We start from the raw sequence: 21,542 nt of genomic DNA on the forward strand, positions 1-21,542 counted from the left end.
TATATATATATATATATATGTATGATAATTTCTTTCCTGTTATTTTTTTATTATACTTGAATGGAGCAACTGTAACACCCAATAATTCCCCCTGGGATTAATAAAGTATTCAGATTCTGATTTTGATTCACTCATGTGACTCAGATGGTTTTTCATGACGATGTGAATATTACAAATTACATAGTATCTCATCTCAGCTCTAATCTGGATCACCTCCATATGTGGTTCTGACTCTGATACAGATCTGGTCTGAACAGTCAGAACAGAACAGTGGTTAGTATTGTAGATTCTCAGTTGGACCAGTCCAACCACTCTGGTCAGAACAGCAGACAGTTGTGGCATAAGATGAAAATGCACATCCTGTCTGTCATGTTAATCGGATCAACTGAGGTTGCTAATGTAATGAATTGTGGGACAACGTTGTCTTTTCACCTTTGGTAAAGGACGGCCCAGTGGATCCTAGGCTAAAGATAATACTACAGGAAGAACAAAAGCTCCTTTCCATTGCGTGTGTAGAATTTGGACAATTCATGTCTTGGCTGACACCGACATACTTCCAGTTTCTTTCTCTTAGTTATGAACTTACCAAAATAAAAAAGAAAGAAAGAAACTGGAGCTCCACTTCTGGAGAAATGTCACCCTAACCCTAAGCCCAACCCTAGCTCCACTGTAGTGAGCGCCACACTCAAAGAAATGTCACCCTAAGCCTAACCCTAAGCCTAACCCTAGCTCCACTTACCTGAGCTCCACTTCAGGACAAACATCACTCTAACCCTAACCCTGAGTAGAGGTCACGTGTTGTGAAGGGAAGTGGAGATGTGGAGCTCTTTACCATAATGGCACGTGCACAGTAGATTCCCCTCCAATACTAGAGATAGGAGAGCCCTGGGCACAAAAAAATTGCACCTATGCAGCACACACAGGAGTGAACATCTCATCCTGAAAAGAATCAAGACCTTCCTCAGAAATGCAATCTGTGAATAGGTCCATAGGTAATACTACTGGACTACATCCAAGTGGCTGGATAGTTCAGTGGGTGACACTACTGGATTCACTGTGGGAGGCTGGGGTATGAATCCTGGCATGAGACTCTGCTGTGGAAGCATTTATTGTTCTTTGTCTAAAACAAATCACTGCACTGAATTTAAATCACTATGACTGATATTGATAGTTTTCTCTATTGTCTCTTTTGGTCCATTTAGGTTGTTAATATAGACGGAAAATTTTAAATGTTGTGGTTAAAAATGTTCATGTTTTACTGTGACTTGTTGTGGACTGGAAGGTTAAAAACCAAACCAAATTGAAGAAACTGAAGCTAAAAACAAAATAAATAAATAAATAAATAACCTAAGTAACACCTCCTGAGTGTCTGTTTTGGATAAAGAAGGATGGTTGGAATTGGGACATTAAAAAAGCAAGAATTGACAGAGTATAGTTCATTTGTAGTTCTAAACATATTTAGGGTGTTTTTATACTCTCTTTTGGTCTCTAACTCAAGGAAAGTATCTAATGTCTGTCCAGGTTGAACTAAAAGTTACGCCCTGGTAAGCTGCAGGTCCTGCTCTATAATACCTGCTCCTGGTCAGTCCTGGTTGGAAAATTAAAACCCAAATGTCAGTTTAAGGTTTTCGATTTACAGTTTCAGTTTATTTTTCTAGATGACTAAACTATTGGCACGGATGAGGCTCTAAACAGACAGACAGACATTAATTCAGTCTCAATGAGTGGCCGATAATTAATGAGAATGATGACATCATTTAGTTTTAATTAGGAAAAGTTCTATTTAATTTCCTCTTGTGTATGTGTAGATTTGTGATGCTGAGAGATCCACAGATGACAGTACAGTCCTCGGTATTCGGCTGATCTGGGGTCAGTCACGGGGCCTGTCTGCTCATTCCGTAGCCACACCTCGTGCAGTGACGTACTGCCGGTGGGCGGAGCTAGAGAGAGTGGGCCGAACCTTCTCAGTCTCCCGGCAGATCCTCACCTCCTTATCGGCCTGACATCCTGATCAAAGGGGACAGTGCGTCGGAAAAAACGCACTTTTTTAAAAGACCCTACTGTACAATTCCAGACTCTTTCTGAAAACATTAACCAAAGAAATGGGGAACCGGGTGGCTCGTGAGGACTACGAATGGGTTTATACAGACCAACCCCATGCCGACAGGAGGAAACAAATTCTGGGTGAGCTAACTTTAGCTTCTCTGTTAGCAAGTTCCTCTTAAACCTACAATAAACTTATGATACCTATAGATGTTTTAGTTGAAGAAAGATGCTATTCCGGTGAGAAATATAAGATACCTTAAGAGGTTTGTAAGAACTTGTGTCTGTTTCATAGTTGTGGACTTGTATGACTAACATAAGCTAACGGTTTCCGGAGAATGGGTGAGAGTCAGTGTTAGCCATGAGACACAAGTAAGTTTTAACGTCGGGGAATAATTTACATCTTACTTAGTGAATAACGGCTACCACCGCACACTGTATGTAAATATGAGGTTAATGCAAAGTAACTGAATGTACAAAATGGTTTTAGCTTCGTGTCACTTAATAACAGTAGCAGTGCGGAGCCCCAGTCATTCTGCCACTCCCTGAAATGACATAACTTTGCCGTTCGCTGAGTTTACTTAGCCCTCTTACGGTAACGGTCCAGCTCCTGGTACAGACCAGGACCTTGTTTGCGGAAACGCAGACGTTCGACATTTCACTCAGTTGAGCATGTTTGTCTACAAACAGATACTTTCTACAAGAATTAATTATTGTAACTTTTGCACCAAATGTGCTAGTGTAAAAGTAACTAATATAAATATGTAAACTCAGACTCACACGGTCCCCTTCAGAATTTATCACTGTGGGTTGTTGTATGCACATTGACAGAGGTCACATGGTCAGTGTCAGGCGGTTCAGCACTGGCAGATAGAGCTAATGACTATTTCAGTGGTCGACTAGCCATTGACAACTGTCTGACTAGTCAGATTATTAACTGCAAAAAAGGCTCTTACTAATATTGCAGCAATAAAATACATTTTCTTTCCTTTAGCAAGAACATTTGTTGCACAACAATTACAATGCAGAATACAGGTTGTTAAACAACTAAATACATTTTTTCTTAAACAAAAGTGCATGATGTAATTAATGACCTGTCAGCTAAATTAGTCGTCGATTAATTTTGCTGTTGACAGTTTGTCAAATGGATGACTAGTCTTTGCAGTCCTACTGGCAGATTAGCAGCACTGACTTTAATGCTCATTCCTCTGTAGATCTCTGTTTCTGCAACACAATACAATGGGCCTTCATTGTATCAAAGAGCTCATGCACAAATCTGGCACTCAGACTGTGTCCCCTCAGAGCAACATTTAATTTTGCTGACTTAAAAGACATTCAAGTGAAATGGTCATCACCAGTTACTGTATTTGCATTTGGACCTACTGTGCAGTGGGTAAACTTTTTCAAGACAGAGCTGTCTCGTGTTGAATTATTCATGTTGGCAGCAGCAGTATCAGGAGACATTCAGGTCTATTTGCTGGTTAGAGATGACTCCATGCTGTCGCTGCAAAGGAAAAGATTCAAATGATAGTAAATGACAGAATTTTTTGTCTCTCTCCAAAAGAATGTGATAATTGTATCCATTACCCACCTGAGAATAATTTTAGCCATTATTCTCAACTGTTAAATTTTAAGATGTTTAAGAAGACTTAATGGCATTGGTACAAAAAAGTAGGAAAAGTAACTCATAAATTGGGGAACGACTGTCACTTTATCTAAGTCTCCCTACAAAACAGAATTGGTAATATCAATGGATTTCCTGGTTGGATAAAGGTTAAATAAATATATTTTGTATTTCCTTTTTCCATTACAGAAGGCAGAGATATATGCTGTTGTATAACTAACCTAATTTTTGACCACAGATTCCCATTGTCAGTGGAAAAAAAAAAAAAAAAGCCAAGATACGTTCTGTATATGTAGAACAAAAACTGTTTTGAATAACCACTCAGTCTTTTGCTTATGTTCAAATGAGTTTGTGCTTTGACACTTTCAGTGTGCTGTACTGAGGCCTTGTCAGAGCCTGTACAGAACTGAGCAGAGCACAGTTGCATGCCTCATGCTTATCCCACTGAGGGCCGGCTCAGCCTTGTAAGGGGGAGGATCAATGCACAGGATGTCTTTGCTGGGACTTGTCTCTACATTGGTTCCTCCCAACCTGTGGGTCCACTCTGTTTTTCTGTACAGGAGCTGAAAGAGGCAGAGAACACAAATATGTAGCCTGGAGGCCCTGTGGATTGTTTTTTTACACCACTGCCTCATCAGGTTTTCCATGTATATATACTTCTTTTGGACAGCTATAGCCTCATTGTTACAGGATCACTTTAGTTTCTGAGTATTTTCTTTTTTGTAAATGTTAACTAGCCTATATTCAAAGCTATACTGTTTATTTGTGACTTTGAGAAGCATTAGTAAATTAAAGTGCAAGCTATGATGATTGTGCACGCCAGTGAGTGAGGCCAGTTGAGGCGCTCTGTTGCTGGCATATAGATATCTTCTGGCCTGGCCTGGCCTGCTTTCAGAAGTTATTCAACTAAATAAAGTTTTTTAATCCATTTCAATTCTGCAATAGATGCCCCTTCTTGTGTCCTGTGGGACCTTAAGAAAAAAAATGTGTATTAGTCAATGGCGAGAGACTATATTATTATAACAACTATTTTTGTCACCACTCCCAAATGACTTATTTGTCTTTCCTAAGTGATTTATCACCATTTATTACAATATTATCCTATGCACTTGGCATTTTTCAGTGAAAAGCAGTTATTTTCCTATATTAAATTTACTAAAAATGTAGATGTTCTTGAAAGCTTGAAGTATATTCAATTGTTATTCGATCAAATAGACAAAAATGAGAAAAAACCTGACCTTTTCGACAAAATATATCATTAACTGAACATAAAAATAAACGTACACATCCACTGTAATTAGTCAAACTATGTGGGTTTTATGGTGTAATGTTTCCATGTTCACTATGGAGCCTCTGAATGTCCAAAGGGGTCATATCTGATGACCATGAAAACCTGAGAAACTGCATTTTACCTGACTTATTTTCATGTATTGATAGGATTAGTGGATCAACAGGTACCAAACCTTTTAGGTCAGTAGATGCTTTTGACAGTCGATGTTTGGGTCTTTATGGGTTAAAAGAAAACTTTGCAAGTTAAAGTTGCAGTTCATCATAGAGATGGCACCATTTAGTTTATTGAGGAAATAACTCAACGAACTGTGTCTCTTATCTCTTGTGATAAACGTCACCATCAACAACCAGGCAGTTATCTCACTATAATTAACCTAATTCCTTTAGATCATGCGAAAGTATTACGTATAAAGGGAGGTGAAAATAGAAAAGGGTGGTCATGTTGACCCTGTCAGGTTTAGTGTGTGGCTCCAGGAGACTTTTTGAACTGGGTATGTCTAGTTAAAACCTTATGCAAGGCCATACTTTTTTGAGTTTCAAATTTTATTGGGGAACTATTATGCCTCTTCAGACATATGCAAAGTCTTGTGAGCTTGCAAGCATGAGTAACCCCTCAAAAATGTGATTCTTTTAAGAGAACAGCATTAAACCTTAGTGCTTCAAGCATAAATTTCTATTGGAAAACATCATGTGCTGCTTAATTTTCTCATTAGCAGGCGGCATACTAGATGTGCATTTCCTCAGAGCTTTGCAAGGGTTTGGAGTGTCTTTGTGTTCATGGTTTCTTGTGGGAGTCAGTGAAGGGCAGCTTGGCAGTTTGTTCTGTTTAAAGGCGTTTCCTTAAACAGAGGAAAAACCCAGTGTTATAAGCCCCCCCCCCCATTCTGCCTAATCTAAAAGTGAGATAATGCATATTTTCTCTGGTGTAAAGGTCACTAATGTGGTCATGTTCATTGAGTTGGTACACACGCACACACCAACCGACTTGTCAACACCTGGCTGTTTGCTCAGCTAGTCAAAGTTAGTACAGCTCCACATGATGACGTACTGGAAACAAGTTGAGCTACTGCTGCTTCAACAGACTCTTTGTTTTTCCTATGGAGAATAGGAACCTTGTGCCAAAGGAAATTAATCTAACTTGCATTATATTGTTTGTTAATTTGATTTGCTAGGGAGTAACTAGTTACTTCCAGTTACTCGTAACTACAGGTTTAAATAAAAATGTAATAGAATGTTAGCAAAAAAGTTGTTACTGATGTAGGAATTTGGCTGTTAGCTTCCTGGTGTCATAACAGCACTAGAGCCCGACCGGTCCCTCCCCCCCCCCCCCCCCCCCCCCCCCCACTCCGAAAATCACTGACCCCCCCCCCCCCCCCCGTCTTATGAAGTATTCACCCCCACACATGCACCCATGTCCGTGCACTTCCTGTCTACCTCACAGTTTCCTTCTGCAGACAGGCCTGGGTGTTAATAGTGTAGGGGAGACTGAGGACAGTTGTAACACAGGTCAGTTGTAACTCTTGCAACTGCTCCAATCAGGAACAACTTAGGACTCACCTAATTCACTCTGCAAATGCTCAGTTTAGTCCTTAGTCCACTTAAGAAGTTGTAGCGCCGTGAGGCAGACACATCAAAATTTGTGAGTGAAAACATAATTGTGTGGTAAGTAATAGTTGTTGCTCTAATTATTTTTGTGATTGCATAGTTTGCATTTGAAAGTTGTGTAAATTATATTTGTGAGATAAAGAGTTATGCAACTGTTTATCCACCTGTCCACAATTATCTAATAGAAGATTATTATATCCTGTGTAGATCAGTGTTCTTATTTCACATATCGGCCAATATATCAGTTATCGGCCAATATCGGATATCAGCCGATATATTGGATATCAAAGATCCTCCATAGAGGAACTGAACTCTTTCTAAACTATAGCTGCTGCTCTTGCATAGATATTTAGCTAGTGGCTAGTAGCTTACCCATTTATACAACATGATTTGAATAAGTGAAGATAAGATCAGCTACATGACAGACCAGGCAGATTTGTTTCTATCCAACCATAGGCAATCATAACAGGTCTTTTCCATTTTAGATGTGTTTTCTGTGCTTTCACTACAATGAAGCTAAATGTTTCTACTTTGAATTGTTCTTATGCCACTCAGTGGGGCCCACTGTGGTATGCATACCCTTTGGAGCTTCTACTGTAACAGCCCCCAAAAATCTCCAATGTTGCATCATTAAACAGTGCTTCACACCTTGGCTGGTATGATTAATACATGGTAACAGTACACTGCAACAGAAATGTCTTGCAAGAAGAAGAAGAAGGAAGTATTGCTACTGCAGTTTGAGTAAATCTTCCTTAGAACCTGAACCTTTGAATCTAACCTCTTTTACAATGTAAAACCAGCCATTGGTACATGTCTAACAGTCAGTGAGTTACAGATTAAACCTGTAGCTCCCCTGATGGTATGTCCATTTTCAGTTCTAGGTACTGGTCTGCTTCACCTTTTTCTCAAGAGGTAAACATATATGTGCTATGTACCATTAAAAACCAAAGAGTTTCTGTATGTCCATTGAATCAGACTCATATTCCTACTCTGCTGTTCTTTCTTACTGGAGGTAATTTTGCTGGATCTTTCCACGTCTTTGCTGCCTGATACTACATTACACAGTACTTATTTGCAAGGCCTTTACTTTTGAATGTGTTTACTTATACATTGCCAACGACTGTCAGGTGTTGATACTTGACAGAGTTGTAAAATGTAGGCAACATGGTAAAGCTCTAGGTAATTCCATGGCATTTATATATGTGATCTATTATTTCACAAGCACTTTCTTGGCCAGTTAAGTAACAGTTGTATTTCAGCATCTCTAGGACAAAAACAACTGCAGTACAGACTTATCAATGTCAGAACACAATACAGCTAAATAAGATCAACAGCATTAAATCTCATGGGGCGGCCATGGCTCAGGAGGTAGAGTGGGTCGTCCAATAACCGAAGGGATAGTGGTTCGAATCCCGCCCTGTCCTAGTCATGTGCTGTTGTGTCCTTGGCCAAGACACTTCACCCTCCTTGCCTCCAGTACTACTACTCACACTGGTGTATGAATGTTTGGTGGTGGTCGCAAATTGGCAGCCACGCTTCCGTCAGTCTACCCCAGGGCAACTGTGGCTTCATATGTAGTTTACCACCACCAGAGTGTGAATGAATGAATAATGGATCCACTGTACATGCTTTGAGTATGCTTTAATAGAAAAGCGCTATATAACTCTAATCCATTTTTATTATTAAATCTGGACAACAGACGGGGTACAGACAGACAGATAAGTTGTTGCATGATAACCATCTCAGTAAGGCACAGGGCCATATCTGAATGCCTCAACGAAAAGAATTTGCCAAATCTGAGTTGATCAGGCTAGTGGTTAAAAAAAAACAAAAAATGCATCATTTCTTTGAGAGCTAATGATGGAAGTAGCAAAGAGAGGATCTATCTCACTTCCGTGTCACCTCTGCTTAGAATTGCACATGCAATGAACCTACCAGACTGGCCTCTCTGCAGAGAACATTAAACTTCAACAGCTGTACCGACACTGCAGCTTCAATATTAGTTGCTTAACAATACTTTTTTCCCAAAACTAAGTCTCTATTTTAACAACTCTTTACTTTTAGCTGCTTTTATAACAAAAAAATAATCATTTTTACCCTGTGGAGATTTACTCTGTGGGTACTGAAATTTTATATCAAATGGCAAGATAATTTTTGAATACTCAAAGTTTCTGAGCATCTAAGTGCAGTAATTCTTTCATTTGGAAAATGTTTACAGAAATAGCAATATTTTGTTTGTGTGTTGATTAATCGATGATATGCTATAATCAGCCCAGGCTCTAATTGTTAACAAGTCTTTCTCTGGTCAGAGGAAGAGTATTGTTGTAGCATTTTCAGTATGCAAGAATACTTTACACACTGTCTTTATTGCAATTCACTCAAGTTAGCATTATTTCTATATTACAGTGGTCTTTGCTGTCATGTGATGACTGTGAATAATTAAACCAATTTGTCGGTGGGTACCAACTGACTTGTGGATTTCTAACTGAGCAAGTCAAAGTAAAAAAATGGTAATGTTGAACCTTGAAGGTCATTCATAATCTGCATTGGTGTTAAAAAGTTTACAATGGAGAAAAGGTGATAGGTTTCCATTCACCATCCTTAATGATTAACCCCTCAGGGTGACCTCTGACACCACACACAACACAGACTGAGATGATTTGTGGGAAAAAATCCCAGAGCAAATCTTTACTCTGAAGAAAGTCACCTGAAATACCCTGCATATTTGCTTGCTATCAGTGTTCAGCTGTGATTAAGATAAGAAGGCTTGACAATAGGCACAGTCTGGTTCTGTGTTACTGTAGCTGCTGTCAGGAGCATGGAGTCCGAAAGTCACTTTACATCAGCCTGTGTCACTTATCTCCCATGGCTGTATGACGTGACAGATCAGCAGAATGTGTGTCAGAGCCTGCATGGCCAACATACACTGACAGACATGGAAGTCTTGTTATGTGTTGTTTACACATGATAGTGTAGTGGTATGAGAACACACTACTACAACAAGTATAATAAGTTTTCTTTTTTGCTGTTCAGATGGTACATTGGTAGTATGACAAAACCCTCCACATGGGAGAATTTGATTATACTGGCTATGTATTAAGTTGATGAAAGTTCATTGTGACTTGGTGTCAGTTTTATTCTCTTCCTTCGCTCATAATTTGATAAAGGTGTGACTCCTGTAATGTTCATAAAAAGTTATTACGTATCTTGTGTATCTTGATAACACATTAAGAAATGTATTAAATGAATAATCTATTAATTGTTGATAACTATTGAAACATCAGCAGTGTTTGTGAGGACATTATGACCTTTATGACTAGACTAAACAAAAATCTGAATACAAAGGACAAATAACAGATACCTGAGGTCATTATTACTAATAATAATCAGGGAATTCCCTGGGCTCACCCGATTCAATCAGGACCTGTAACTGCAGCGCGGGATTGGTGAAACGGGTCATTTAGCACTGATTAACAAATATTCCAGAACGTCTAATATGCATGGCTTCCTTTAATAGGAGAACTATATTTGTAATAAATAAATTTAAAGTTTTGTTCAGCCTATTGGGTGAAAAAATACACAATATATTTGCAAATGGATTGTTGGTAAAAACTTGATTACTAAGCAAAGACTGTATTAAAGCAAGCTATTCACTTATCCTTTCTGTAGAATTTATGTGATTTCTGGCTTACTCTGAGTACATTTTAATGAACGTAAAGTAAATGACCTGTTTCACCAATCCCGTGCTGCAGTTACAGGTCCTGATTGAATCGGGAGAGCCCAGGGAATTCCCTGACTGACAGCTGCCCCATCTGCAACTTGCGCTGAATGCTTATATGACAGGCTGTATGGTTGTTTGCTTCAAAATATTTTAATCATTAAAAGTTATAATGTGAAAGAATACAATGAATGTGCTCTTATCGCTACTGTTTGCATGACTATATTCCTGCCTGTTTGTTTCTTCCATTTTGTACTAGCCACCATTGTGATATATTCTGACAGATACACCACGCCCCCCCCCCCCCCCCCCCAGTGAGTAGAAGCCACCAGCCATAAAACAGAACAAAGATGAGAAACAAGTCTGTTCTGAGCCACTGTAGAAACATGGCAATGTTTCTGTCCCATTCATTATTTAAGAGCAGATTCAGCCACTTACTGCTGAAATGTCATATTTATTTCCTTTCTAATATCAATATTGATACCAGTATTGATGTGTTGCATGACTGCGGTAGTCAAATAATCAGGTTACAACTCAAAATTGTACTTTGGTGTCACTAATTTAATCTGAATCAATCAATTAATACAGAATCGAATCGATATTGGATCAAATGGAATTGAATCGTGATTAATTGATTCAGAACCTTATGAATCAAAATTTAATTGATTATGGAAATTGGCCATGATACCCAGCCCTAGTATTAATCCTTTACAATGTCCTCTCCTCTGCATATTGTTTTATTATTTCAAGAGATATTTTTGATGAGTTTAGAATAAAATATTCTGAAGGGAGCAGGGGAAATCAGACTTCCAATTTTGTATTGAAAATTAAAATGCATATTTAAATGAATGCTCTGTTGAATATGTTGGGTGTTCATGTGCTGTTGTTCGATACAAACATGTTTTCATTTCTTTATTCAGTGGATGTATGTTTAATAGTCTTCCTGTTCATTTGAAGTCCCATTGCCATCATAACAATGAATAGACATTATTACACAAAACACACATTCAAGTTGTACATGACTGATTTTAAGTGAATTTTACATACTAGAATCTACATTTTATAGTCGAAGCTTTTTCATTAATTTCAGACCCCAAGAATTAAAACGTAACATTATGTAAAATTTTACAGAATAAAACCCTTTGCCTCCTTCATATATTTCCTGTCAAATATCTCCACATCCAATAAATAAATTTAAAAAATGCTTAAAATTATCTTAATAACCATGGCAAAAGACACAAATGTCTGAAATACTGTTAGTGCCTTTTAAATGATCTAGTGCAGTGGTTCCCAAACTTTTTTGGCTTGTGACCCCATTTTAACGTCACAAATTTGTGGTGACCCCAGACATTCAAAACTGAGACATTTTTTTTTTTGCTAAAATTAATTTGTTTTTGATCATGTAATAGTTTGCTATACTATGTTGCAAATAGGGATGTAACAATATGAAAATTTCATATAACAGTTATTGTGACCAAAATTATCACAGTTATCCTTATTATCGCAGTATTATTGAAATTGTGCTCAAAATGTTCAAAAAGTACTTATACACACACTGAAATAATTAAACCAAGTTGTATTTTTAAAAAAAATAGGTACAATCTACCTTCTGCTGGCAGAAACATTGAAATATTAACCCTTAGTGGTCTGAGCCTATTTTGGCCGTTTTCAGTACTTTTGATTTTGCCTTTATATACTATGTAAACAAATGTTTACTATACCCATGTTTGGTATCTTTTTTGTTTTCAGCACAACTTCATTTATATCATCTGCCTATTATTTTTTCACTTTAACCTACTATATCAACATAAAAGGCCACAAAACACAAAAAAATATATAAAATCCGATTTCAAAAATGTATATTCTTTATTGCGTAAATAACACATAGATGCTGAATGAACCTTTTCAAAGACTTTAAAAGTGAATATTGGTTCCAAATATTAGGTATATAAAATCAAAATTGTAATGAATTAAAACTATACTCAAATATTAGACATAAAAGCATAGCTTTACATAGGGTTTTTTCCCTTAAAATGTGGTAATCAAACACGGTTATCATGATAATTAGAATTTAAACAGTAATACTAACCATCTGCCATTTTTACCGTGGTTTATCGTTATACCGGTAGTTGTTACATCCCTAGTTGCAAACAAATGTTAATTTCAGACAGTGTTTAGGCTATATAATGTATATTATTATGGATGGAGGCAGAAAAGGCAGGTTGACATTACTGCACAAAGTAAGAATTTTATTTTCCATGGTCAGGATATGCACAGTCAGTCCAGCTTGGATTTACAAGGCTGCAAATTAATACTGAACAAACAATAACGCAAACTATGAATTATGAAAGAGCTGCAGCATCTGAAACTGACCACAATGAACATTTGAAAGATAAACAGTACCACAGTGCTGCAGATTCAGCTTCAGAGTTTGTCATGTCTTTTATGTATTGTGATTGTCTCTCACCATATATTTTTTATTAGTAAGTTGTCTTTTTTTTTTTTTTTCTTTTTTTTCTATCAATTACTAGAAATTTCAGGCAACCCCACGGCTGAAAAACACTGATCTAGTGTCATCATCCTGCTCGTTTTCTATGTATCTTCTTTTTATCCTCATTGTAACTTGAATGTCTTGTTTTGATCCCACAGCCAAATACCCAGAGATCAAGTCCCTGATGGGTCCAGACCCCCGCATCAAATGGATAGTGTGCATGATGGTGGCTATACAGTTTTTAGCTTTTTACCTGGTCAAAGACTTGGACTGGAAGTGGGTGTTGTTCTGGACTTATGCCTTTGGCAGCTGTGTGAACCACTCTATGACCCTAGCTATTCATGAGATCTCCCACAACACAGCCTTTGGAAACAACAAGGCCATGTGGAACCGCTACTTCGCCATATTCGCCAACCTGCCTATAGGCCTGCCCTACTCAGCCTCTTTCAAGCGTTACCACCTGGACCACCACCGCTACCTGGGTGGGGATGGCGTCGATGTGGACATCCCCACTGATTTCGAAGGCTGGTTCTTCTGCACACGCTTCCGCAAGTTTATCTGGATTATCCTGCAGCCATTGTTTTACGCCATCCGTCCCCTCTGCATCAACCCCAAGCCCATCACTCAGCTGGAGCTTATCAATCTGACCATCCAGCTCACCTTCAACGTCTTGCTTTACTGGCTATGGGGAGCCAAGCCGGTGGTCTACATGCTGGCTGGGTCCATGCTAGGGATGGGCCTGCATCCCATCTCCGGGCACTTCATAGCTGAGCACTACATGTTCCTCAAGGGCCATGAGACCTACTCATACTATGGCTCTCTGAACCTCCTCACCTTCAACGTGGGCTACCACAACGAACACCACGACTTCCCCAGCATCCCAGGACGCAGACTGCCAATGGTTAGTACAGCAGAGACATGTTGGAGTTGTGAATATCAGCTAGATACTCTTCACACACACTTTCATGTACTTGGTGCCTTTAAATATCTTGTCTTTCAGTCGCAAATCTCATAATGCATAACACAGAATAGGACTGCAGCTATTGATTAGTTATGTAAGCGATTAATCTATTGATTATTTTCTTTGATTCAATTAAAAATGATTTGAATGGGTGAAATAGATATTAAAAACGTGAACAACACAAAGTATAAATATAAAAGGATATATAAAAAATATCTATATGGAAAGAACAATGACAACAGTATAATATGTCGTTTACCACGACCAGTGTGAATGTGTGAGTGAAAGAATAATGGATCCATTGCATGTGCTTTGAGTATGCGTTCATAGAAAAACGTTATATAAATATAATCCATTATTAATATTATTATAAAGTATAGATGCAAATATCTATAGATATAAACAACAAACAAGTCAAATGAAATCTACAAACAATATGTGCACTGCAGACTGCAGTCTTCAACACGTTGGGATCCAATTTACTAAAAATTTAGCATGGAACTAACATACAACTTTGTGTTGATCCTGGCGTCATGTGCCTCATAATGTGTCCATGTGAAACAAAACAGTGGAATCAATGTTAAGCTGCAACGAAAATAAGGAAACGAAGCTTCGATTCAGGAAAATTGTAATCAAGTCATTTTCTTAATCAATTCAAGTCGATTAATCATTTCAGCTCTGACTATATCCCACCCACTAGCATGTCCCATTGTATCCAGCGCTCGCTTCATCTGTCAGGGTCAGAATGTTATGGTTGATTTTTACTATCGCATCATGACTTATCTCTGTTGTGACTTTTAGCCTATGAAAAACAAATGAACTCTGAACCTGCACCAGGTTGTTGTTGTTGTTGGTGGTGGTGGTGGTGGTGGTGATCATAGGATATATGAAGTCTCTAGACAGTACTTATATGCCTTTTCATTTGTGCTTGTGCTCCAGGTCAAGAAAATTGCATCGGAGTATTATGACGACTTGCCCCAGTACACTTCATGGGTCAAGGTGCTGTACGACTTCATCATGGACGACACACTGAGCCCATACTCCCGAGTCAAGAGGAAGCTGAAAGGAGACGTAAAGCAGGAGTAACCCCGAACCATCACCGCAGCTCCTCTTCACCACCCAATGAAATTAACAGCTTTGCATTTTAATACACTTGAGCATATGAATTAACAGGGGGCGCTGGGAGTGAGCTCCCCCTCAGCAACAAGAGGACAAACTCAGTCATTTGTTGTTAAAATCAGAGAAGCAGGTGCTCTCATGCTGATTATAACTCAAGTCAAGTGCTCTGAGTGTGACAGTGTTTGGTGTGTGTGTATGTGTGTGTGTGTGTGCGTGTGTGCGTGTTGGGCTGAACACACACTCTGCAGTGTCCATCCAGCATGCATGCAGTTTCACCAGAACAAAATCAGAGTGAATTAAAGTCATGGTAACTGAACTGCTCTACTGATGTCCACTGATGTGTCTCTACAGCTCACTGTCAGGAGGTTTTGGTTCATTTATACCCCCCTTCAGGATGAATTTTGATAATTTTGTTTCCCCTATCATCCCTAGCCAAAAAATTCACTCATCTGGTTGATTGGTTTATCACCAAACGCCTCTAAAGAACGGCTCATGTCCACTGTATGCAGAAAATTACACTTGTGATGAAGCATTCACAGAGTAGGGGTCACCACTAGAGCTGCAAGGATTGATCATTATGTACTCAATAAAATGACAACTATTTGGAAATCACATTATCTTTTGAGTAGTGATTGAAGAAAAGTAGAAATTTGTAGATGGAAGCTTCTTAAATGTGCGTAGATGTTTTCTGTCTCCCTTTGTGACAGTAAACTGAACATCTTGTGGTTAAGGACCAAACTACGCTTTGTGTTTTTTTATAGTTCAAACAAGTAATGGAGTAATCAAGAAAATGGTCTTTCAATTCATTCAAAGTTCTCTACTGTGTGGTTTGTGGAATAAGAACTCCTTATAAGTGTACCAGTGTCTTTAAAGCCCAGTTCAGACCAAAGATTTGGAAACAAGCAGCAGTGTAAACCGGCCCATACAGTTAGCATGGAGTGTTAGCTTGTATGTTTTAGCATCATTGTTTATGGGCTGTAACTCACTTGTTGGCAAGAAGCTCTACTTTCCTGTGATAAAATTTGGTCTTAAAGTTTGTCAATTCTGGGCTGATATGGCTATGTTAAAATTTGACTGTATCCAATGCTAATACTAATGTTTTCTTTTATTTAGTACCTTGTTTTCATGTTTTTCATGTTCACATCAGTGAACTTGATGCAAATCAGCTTTAGTTTAGACTTCACACTTGTTGAACTGTATTTACTGTAGCTCTACTGAATCAGAACTGAATGGAGAGCAGTTACAGTCAGATGCTGTGGCTCAGCTGTAATGCGATACACATATTATATTAGGAAGGAACCATAACCGATTTAATGAGCCATTCGCAGTTTCACTGTACTGGTCATGTGTACTTAGACTTGCATGGCTTAATATATATAACAGATGAAAATATCAGGTCACTGATAGTGGAGGGTCAGCTGTAGATCCCTCAGTGCCACTGTTTCATCAATACTAGAAGTACATCTACAGTCACTGTCCTCATCCATATTTTCATGATGCTGTAAATTTTATCCAGATGTAGAAAAGCCAGCAGTTAGGAAAGTGGGAGAGAGTTGTCTCTGTGGGAATAATGGTATTTTATAAAGCTTGTTTTGTGACTCTTTGGTCTGAAGTGGTGTTTCCTCCTCCTGACTCCATCCATTAGAGCAGTAAACTAAGCCCTGTATCCCCATCAGCCGGACCCGTCTGTCTGGGTTTGTTTTTGTTGTACAACCTGATCCAGCTCAACAGCCTGCACAGAATAACAGCGCAACCTGGTGCATTCTGCAATTGCAGCGAATTGAGAGAATGAGGACATCAGAGCAGTTTTTCAGTTGGACAATGGCCCAAAAATGTTTGGGTTCAAGAATTGCTGTCATGCGACTGATTTCAGTTTTATGGGGAGGCTCGCGATCGGTTGCTTTAAAGTACAACAGAAGTGAACCTGTTCAGGCCTGTGACCCTCGATTCCTGTCGCTGTTCTTTGAGCTCGTCACACTCTAAAGCCTGTTGATTAATATTCATAAGGAAGATTCACTGTTTGAGTGCCTCAGAGCTCTTGTTCTTAGCTCCATGTTGGTCTACATTTTTCAATTTTATGAATTTATTTCTCTGAAACACTGTATGCCAAGAAAGAAATAAAATTGTGTTCATTGTAAAAATGCCCAAGCATCATTGGCTTTTGTTCAGTTTGTGTGACCTTGGATCATGTGGCAGAGCTGGAGGATTCTCTTACACAACAAAGAGATGTAGCGGTCTGCATCATCAAGTGGATTATATTCCCAGGAGTTTAACTGTATTTGTCAAAATTCCGTTTTTTGGGGAGTATGGGTAGAGTGTGGCATGACAAATAAACCTATATCATGGATGATATGTGATTTCAAAAATTTTTTTGGTCTAATTTCAAATTTCCCACAATGCATCATCCCCATGAACACGGAAACACCTTCATCTTGAATGACAGTGCTACAGTCACTTGGTGGTTTTCATTATGTATGAATGCTCATCTTCCTTTCAAATCTGCATTTATTCATTTTGCATTTCCTAACTTGGGATCTGCTTAACTCATTAAAATGAATGTTTGGTGGTGAAACCCAATCTATGAGTGCTGCCGTGACACTGGACCCGAGTGGAGCTGAAGGAAACTGTTGCATCAAACCCTGACACATTTTCTTCACAGTCTGTGGGTGAAGTCAGTCCTGTGCAGCTGAGTGTGTTATGGACCACTTGTTCTTTTTTTTTGTTTTAGTTTTTTCAACAAATGACAGTCCTGTCAGGAAGGACAGACAGCAGGACACTGAGGACACATCAGTCCAGCTGGTTTGAAGGAGAAAAAAAAAAACGAGTTCAAACATTCATTTGTCTACAACAGCTCTGATATATTCTTAATATTTTGTACAACTGTGATGATGACTACTACTAGTAGTAATAATAACAGAGGTGTCCAAAGAATTTACATTCATTCCTTAGGTAGACGTATAGATACTAGGGTTTAAACAGACTTATGTAGAAGTTTAAGTATCAAGCTTTTTATTCAAGTAAAAGTACTTGTTTCAAAACTACTTAAAATATAAAAGTAAATGTAAGGGGAAAAATGCCATTAGTTTCGTTTATTAGTTAATTATATTGTGGACAATCCCAATGAATGAACTGCATCAATAACAGTAAAAAGGGGCAGCTTTAGCCAACATGGCTAGTGTCCTGCTGTAGTCCCCAGCCTGATGACAATAGGCACCCTAAAAAAAACAATATATTACGGCACATTAATTAAAAAGAGAGAGTTAAGACGGCTAAGAGACAAGAAGAGAAAAGAGAACAGTGAAACATCAGCACAATAATACAGAGACAGCACATATAATCCAAACATACAAAAGCAGCACATACAATATAATCACACACAATACATGAGCACATAAACACAGACAGGGATGTAAACAGACATCACATATGGACAGACAGCATTCATGATCATGATGCAACTAACACACAGCCATAGGTTAGTGTGTACAGGTGTAGTTGTCGGCAAACCATGTTTTTAACTTGGCTGTAAAAGTGGAGTATGTGTGTGTATCTTTAATGTGGGTGGGAAATGAGTTCCAGTTTTCTGTTACTTTAACAGAGAATGAGAACTGACCAAATGTACTTTTCCTGAATGGGACTGATAATTCACCCCATGTGGCACTTCTGCTGATCTGACTAGTATTATTATGTTGGTTTATGGATGAATTCAGTGGAGGAGGAGCTAAACTATACAGGATTTTGAAGACCAGACAGATGTTCCTTTATTTTAACACATCGTCCCATCTCATAAGCTTGTCTTTGTGTAGGATGGTACAATGATGTGAGCTGTTCAGTTTCTGGTCCAAAACTTTAAGGGTTTGCATATACATAAAAGACAAATGCTGAAGGCACCACAGGGGTCTATAGTGCACTACCCCACCTCCCCAAAAAACATTTTTCTAAAGGCCATAATGACTATAATGTTATATTAAAATGTTAATAAAAAATTCATGGGAAGGAATGCCAAAAAAGAGTTTGTTCGAGGTGCTTTTTAGAAAAAGGGATTCAAAAAGTAGATATCAACTGGAAGAAAAATCCAAGGCACTCTCTTTAAACATTAAAATGCCTTTGTTAACATAGCACGGTCATATCTAGACCCAAAAACACTTCAATGCATTTCGGCTTCCTGATGAAGGCTTGAAGCCGAAACGCATAAGGATGTTTTCAGAATTTGCTTTTACTACATTCATTTGCATCATTTTCTCAAGTTGCATTGGCATTAACTCGATTAGGAAATGGCAAAAAAGCCTAAAACATTGATGGAGGAGGGTATATGGAGAGTATATCTGTATGAGGCTTTCAGACTCATTTTAGTTCAGCGTCCACATTCAGGCCAATATGATCAATATGAGTCGGACCAGGAAAATAATAACACAATAACCAGTGAATAATGACAAATCAAATCTTTTTGTTTGCTTCAGAGTGAATAAAGTTAAATTAAATCATAAGAATGTTTACCTCTACAAACTATCTTTAAAAAATGAGAATAAAATGAACAATGAACTGGAAATTTGTTACAAAAATTGCATTACAACTTACATTAATAACAGGCAGAATATTGGTACAATTGCACTTACTTTTCTTAAGACATTTTATGTTGTTCATATTTGTTGATGTTATTCCTTTTATGTGAAAGGATAGTAAACATTTTCATGTCATTTTCCTTTTTTTTTTTTTTTTTTTCACATTAAAACAAAGAAAAAAATTTGGAGTTGTTATTTATTAGGTTATGTTATTATTTTACTAGTCTGCCCTGCTTGTGATTATATTGGTCTGTATGTGGAAGCTGAACTAAAATGATTTTGACATCGTTGATTGTTAGTATCTTTAGTGTTTTTGTATTTCACAAATTTAGCCCATGTGCCGGATTGGACCCTTTTGCCTACGGGCCATATGTTTGACACCCCCGGTCTGGGTCAAAGCTCCTGTGGAGGCTTTAGTCAAAACAAAGACCCATAAAATATAAAACCTTTCACCACTTCTGACATCTGGGCATTTCTTTTTTTCAGCATCTAAAAATGTAACATCATAACAAGCAAGTGAAAAAGTAGGCGGAGCTTACCAGTACCCACACCCAGTTGCACAACACTTTGCCCCTCTTGCTCGCTGATACCCTGCCTACCCAGGGATTACTTTTGAGACTTAACTTTCAATCTTTTCAAAAACTTTTTAAAAATGTGTAAAAAAAAAAAAAAAAGAAAAAAAAAGGGGGATAAAGGCACATGTAAAGAACATGTGAAATTTGAAAAGAATCTGGTGTCTATAATAGTGTCTAGGGTGCTTGCTCTTTATCCAAATAAAATTCCAGACTTTTTCAAAACTGGCATTTTTTCTCCAAGACCTTGACTTGATGAACTGTTATACTGGTGTGCCTACTTTTTCAGTTGAGATAGTACCTGTTGTGTGTAGTAGAAAGTTTATTTTAATAAATGTATGAATGAATGCATAATTCACAGTAAATTATGTTTTACTGACAGAAATGTTTTCAAAACATATGAAAACTAGAAGCACTCAGAGAGCGCAGACCTCCGCCAAGGCTGATCAGTGCCCCCCCCTCGTGGGCCCCCCCCACCCCCGATCACCACCAAAATTTAATCATTTCTTCCTTATCCCATTTCCAACAAACCCTGAAAATTTCATCAAAATCTGTCCATAACTTTTTGAGTTATGTTGCACACTAACGGACAGACAGACAGACAGACAAACAAACCCTGGCAAAAACATAACCACCTTGGCGGAGGAAATCACAAACATGCATGGATATCACAGAAACAAGTTTCATTAGAATCATTCCAGTACCGACTGGTTGGTCATATCAAGATTTTAGATGCTTTCCTCATGTATTTCTTATCTTAAAAGATTATATACCTTTGAGCATAGTCTAAACTATGCTATGAGACAACATTTTTTTCCCATATTCTATTAAGACTTTCACACAAAATTCCAGACTTTTCAATTTCTGGAAAACAGTGTATGGAAATTCTATACTTTTTATGACTTTCAAGACCTGCACAAGCACCCTGGTGTCTGAGAAATTGGTTGGACAAAAGTTGAAATTGTCAAAGATCTGTAAAAAAAAAAAAAAAAAAAGAAAAAGAAAAAAAAGAAAATCCAAAGATTTAAATTCTGGCATCAAACTGTGCACTGAACCTCTACTAGTGGTAAAGATCACATGTGAAATTTGAAAAGAATTGGGTGAACAGTCTTCAAGAAATAAGTTAGACAAAAATCTCAGACGGACAGAATTCCTGGTACATCTGTTTATGTCTGAGGGGGCGGGGTTATAATAAACTAAGCTGTGAAGAGCTGTGTGTATGTCTGCCCACAGACAGACAAACAGGAGCTCAGGAGATCCAGATAACAGAGCTGATTGGTATGTTTGATAAACTCTTCCCACAGAAAACACATCACAACTATGTGTCTTTTGTTTCTATAAAGACTTTATTATAAAAACAGGACTCTGTGTTTTACGTTGTGGTGTGTATGTCCGTGTCAGTGGAAGTCCGGTTATCTGCTGAGGGACTCTCGCAGCTGCTCATACATCTTCTGGTCCTGCACACAAAACAAAAATACATGGTCACAAGTGAATGGACTTCCCTCATAGCCCGGTCCTGTTCTGTTCTGTGCCAGGCCACAGATGATGTACTGAGGC

The 21,542-nt window shown here is 38.2% G+C and overlaps 2 protein-coding genes across 3 annotated transcripts in view; one reads left to right on the forward strand and one right to left on the reverse strand.

Annotated features, from left to right (window-relative positions):
- The first annotated feature begins 1,951 nt into the window (after positions 1-1,951).
- On the forward strand, positions 1,952-17,000 carry degs1 (delta(4)-desaturase, sphingolipid 1). Its single transcript, XM_030155801.1, has 3 exons — positions 1,952-2,184; positions 12,930-13,672; positions 14,672-17,000. Exons 1-3 carry the CDS (start codon positions 2,103-2,105, stop codon positions 14,816-14,818), a joined length of 972 nt encoding a protein of 323 aa, XP_030011661.1. The 5' UTR covers positions 1,952-2,102; the 3' UTR covers positions 14,819-17,000.
- A 4,315-nt stretch (positions 17,001-21,315) lies between these two features.
- Positions 21,316-21,542, reverse strand: part of nvl (nuclear VCP like) — a 31,689-nt gene continuing 31,462 nt past the window's right edge. For both annotated transcript variants that reach the window (XM_030155799.1, XM_030155800.1), the window contains one exon: positions 21,316-21,442. In XM_030155799.1, the coding sequence (XP_030011659.1) occupies positions 21,398-21,442 (45 nt within the window). In that variant the 3' untranslated portion in view covers positions 21,316-21,397. The remainder of the gene's footprint in view (positions 21,443-21,542) is intronic.

The sequence above is a fragment of the Sphaeramia orbicularis genome, chromosome 15 (assembly GCF_902148855.1).
Source record: "Sphaeramia orbicularis chromosome 15, fSphaOr1.1, whole genome shotgun sequence".
NCBI classification, from domain to species: domain Eukaryota; kingdom Metazoa; phylum Chordata; class Actinopteri; order Kurtiformes; family Apogonidae; genus Sphaeramia; species Sphaeramia orbicularis.

Bases quoted from the DNA above. Each gene is read 5' to 3' on its own strand.
- degs1 (XM_030155801.1), top strand. From the start codon at position 2,103: ATGGGGAACCGGGTGGCTCGTGAGGACTACGAATGGGTTTATACAGAC. The intron at 2,185-12,929 runs GTGAGCTAACTT...TTGATCCCACAG, and splicing joins CAGGAGGAAACAAATTCTGG to CCAAATACCCAGAGATCAAG. The intron at 13,673-14,671 runs GTTAGTACAGCA...CTTGTGCTCCAG, and splicing joins CAGGACGCAGACTGCCAATG to GTCAAGAAAATTGCATCGGA.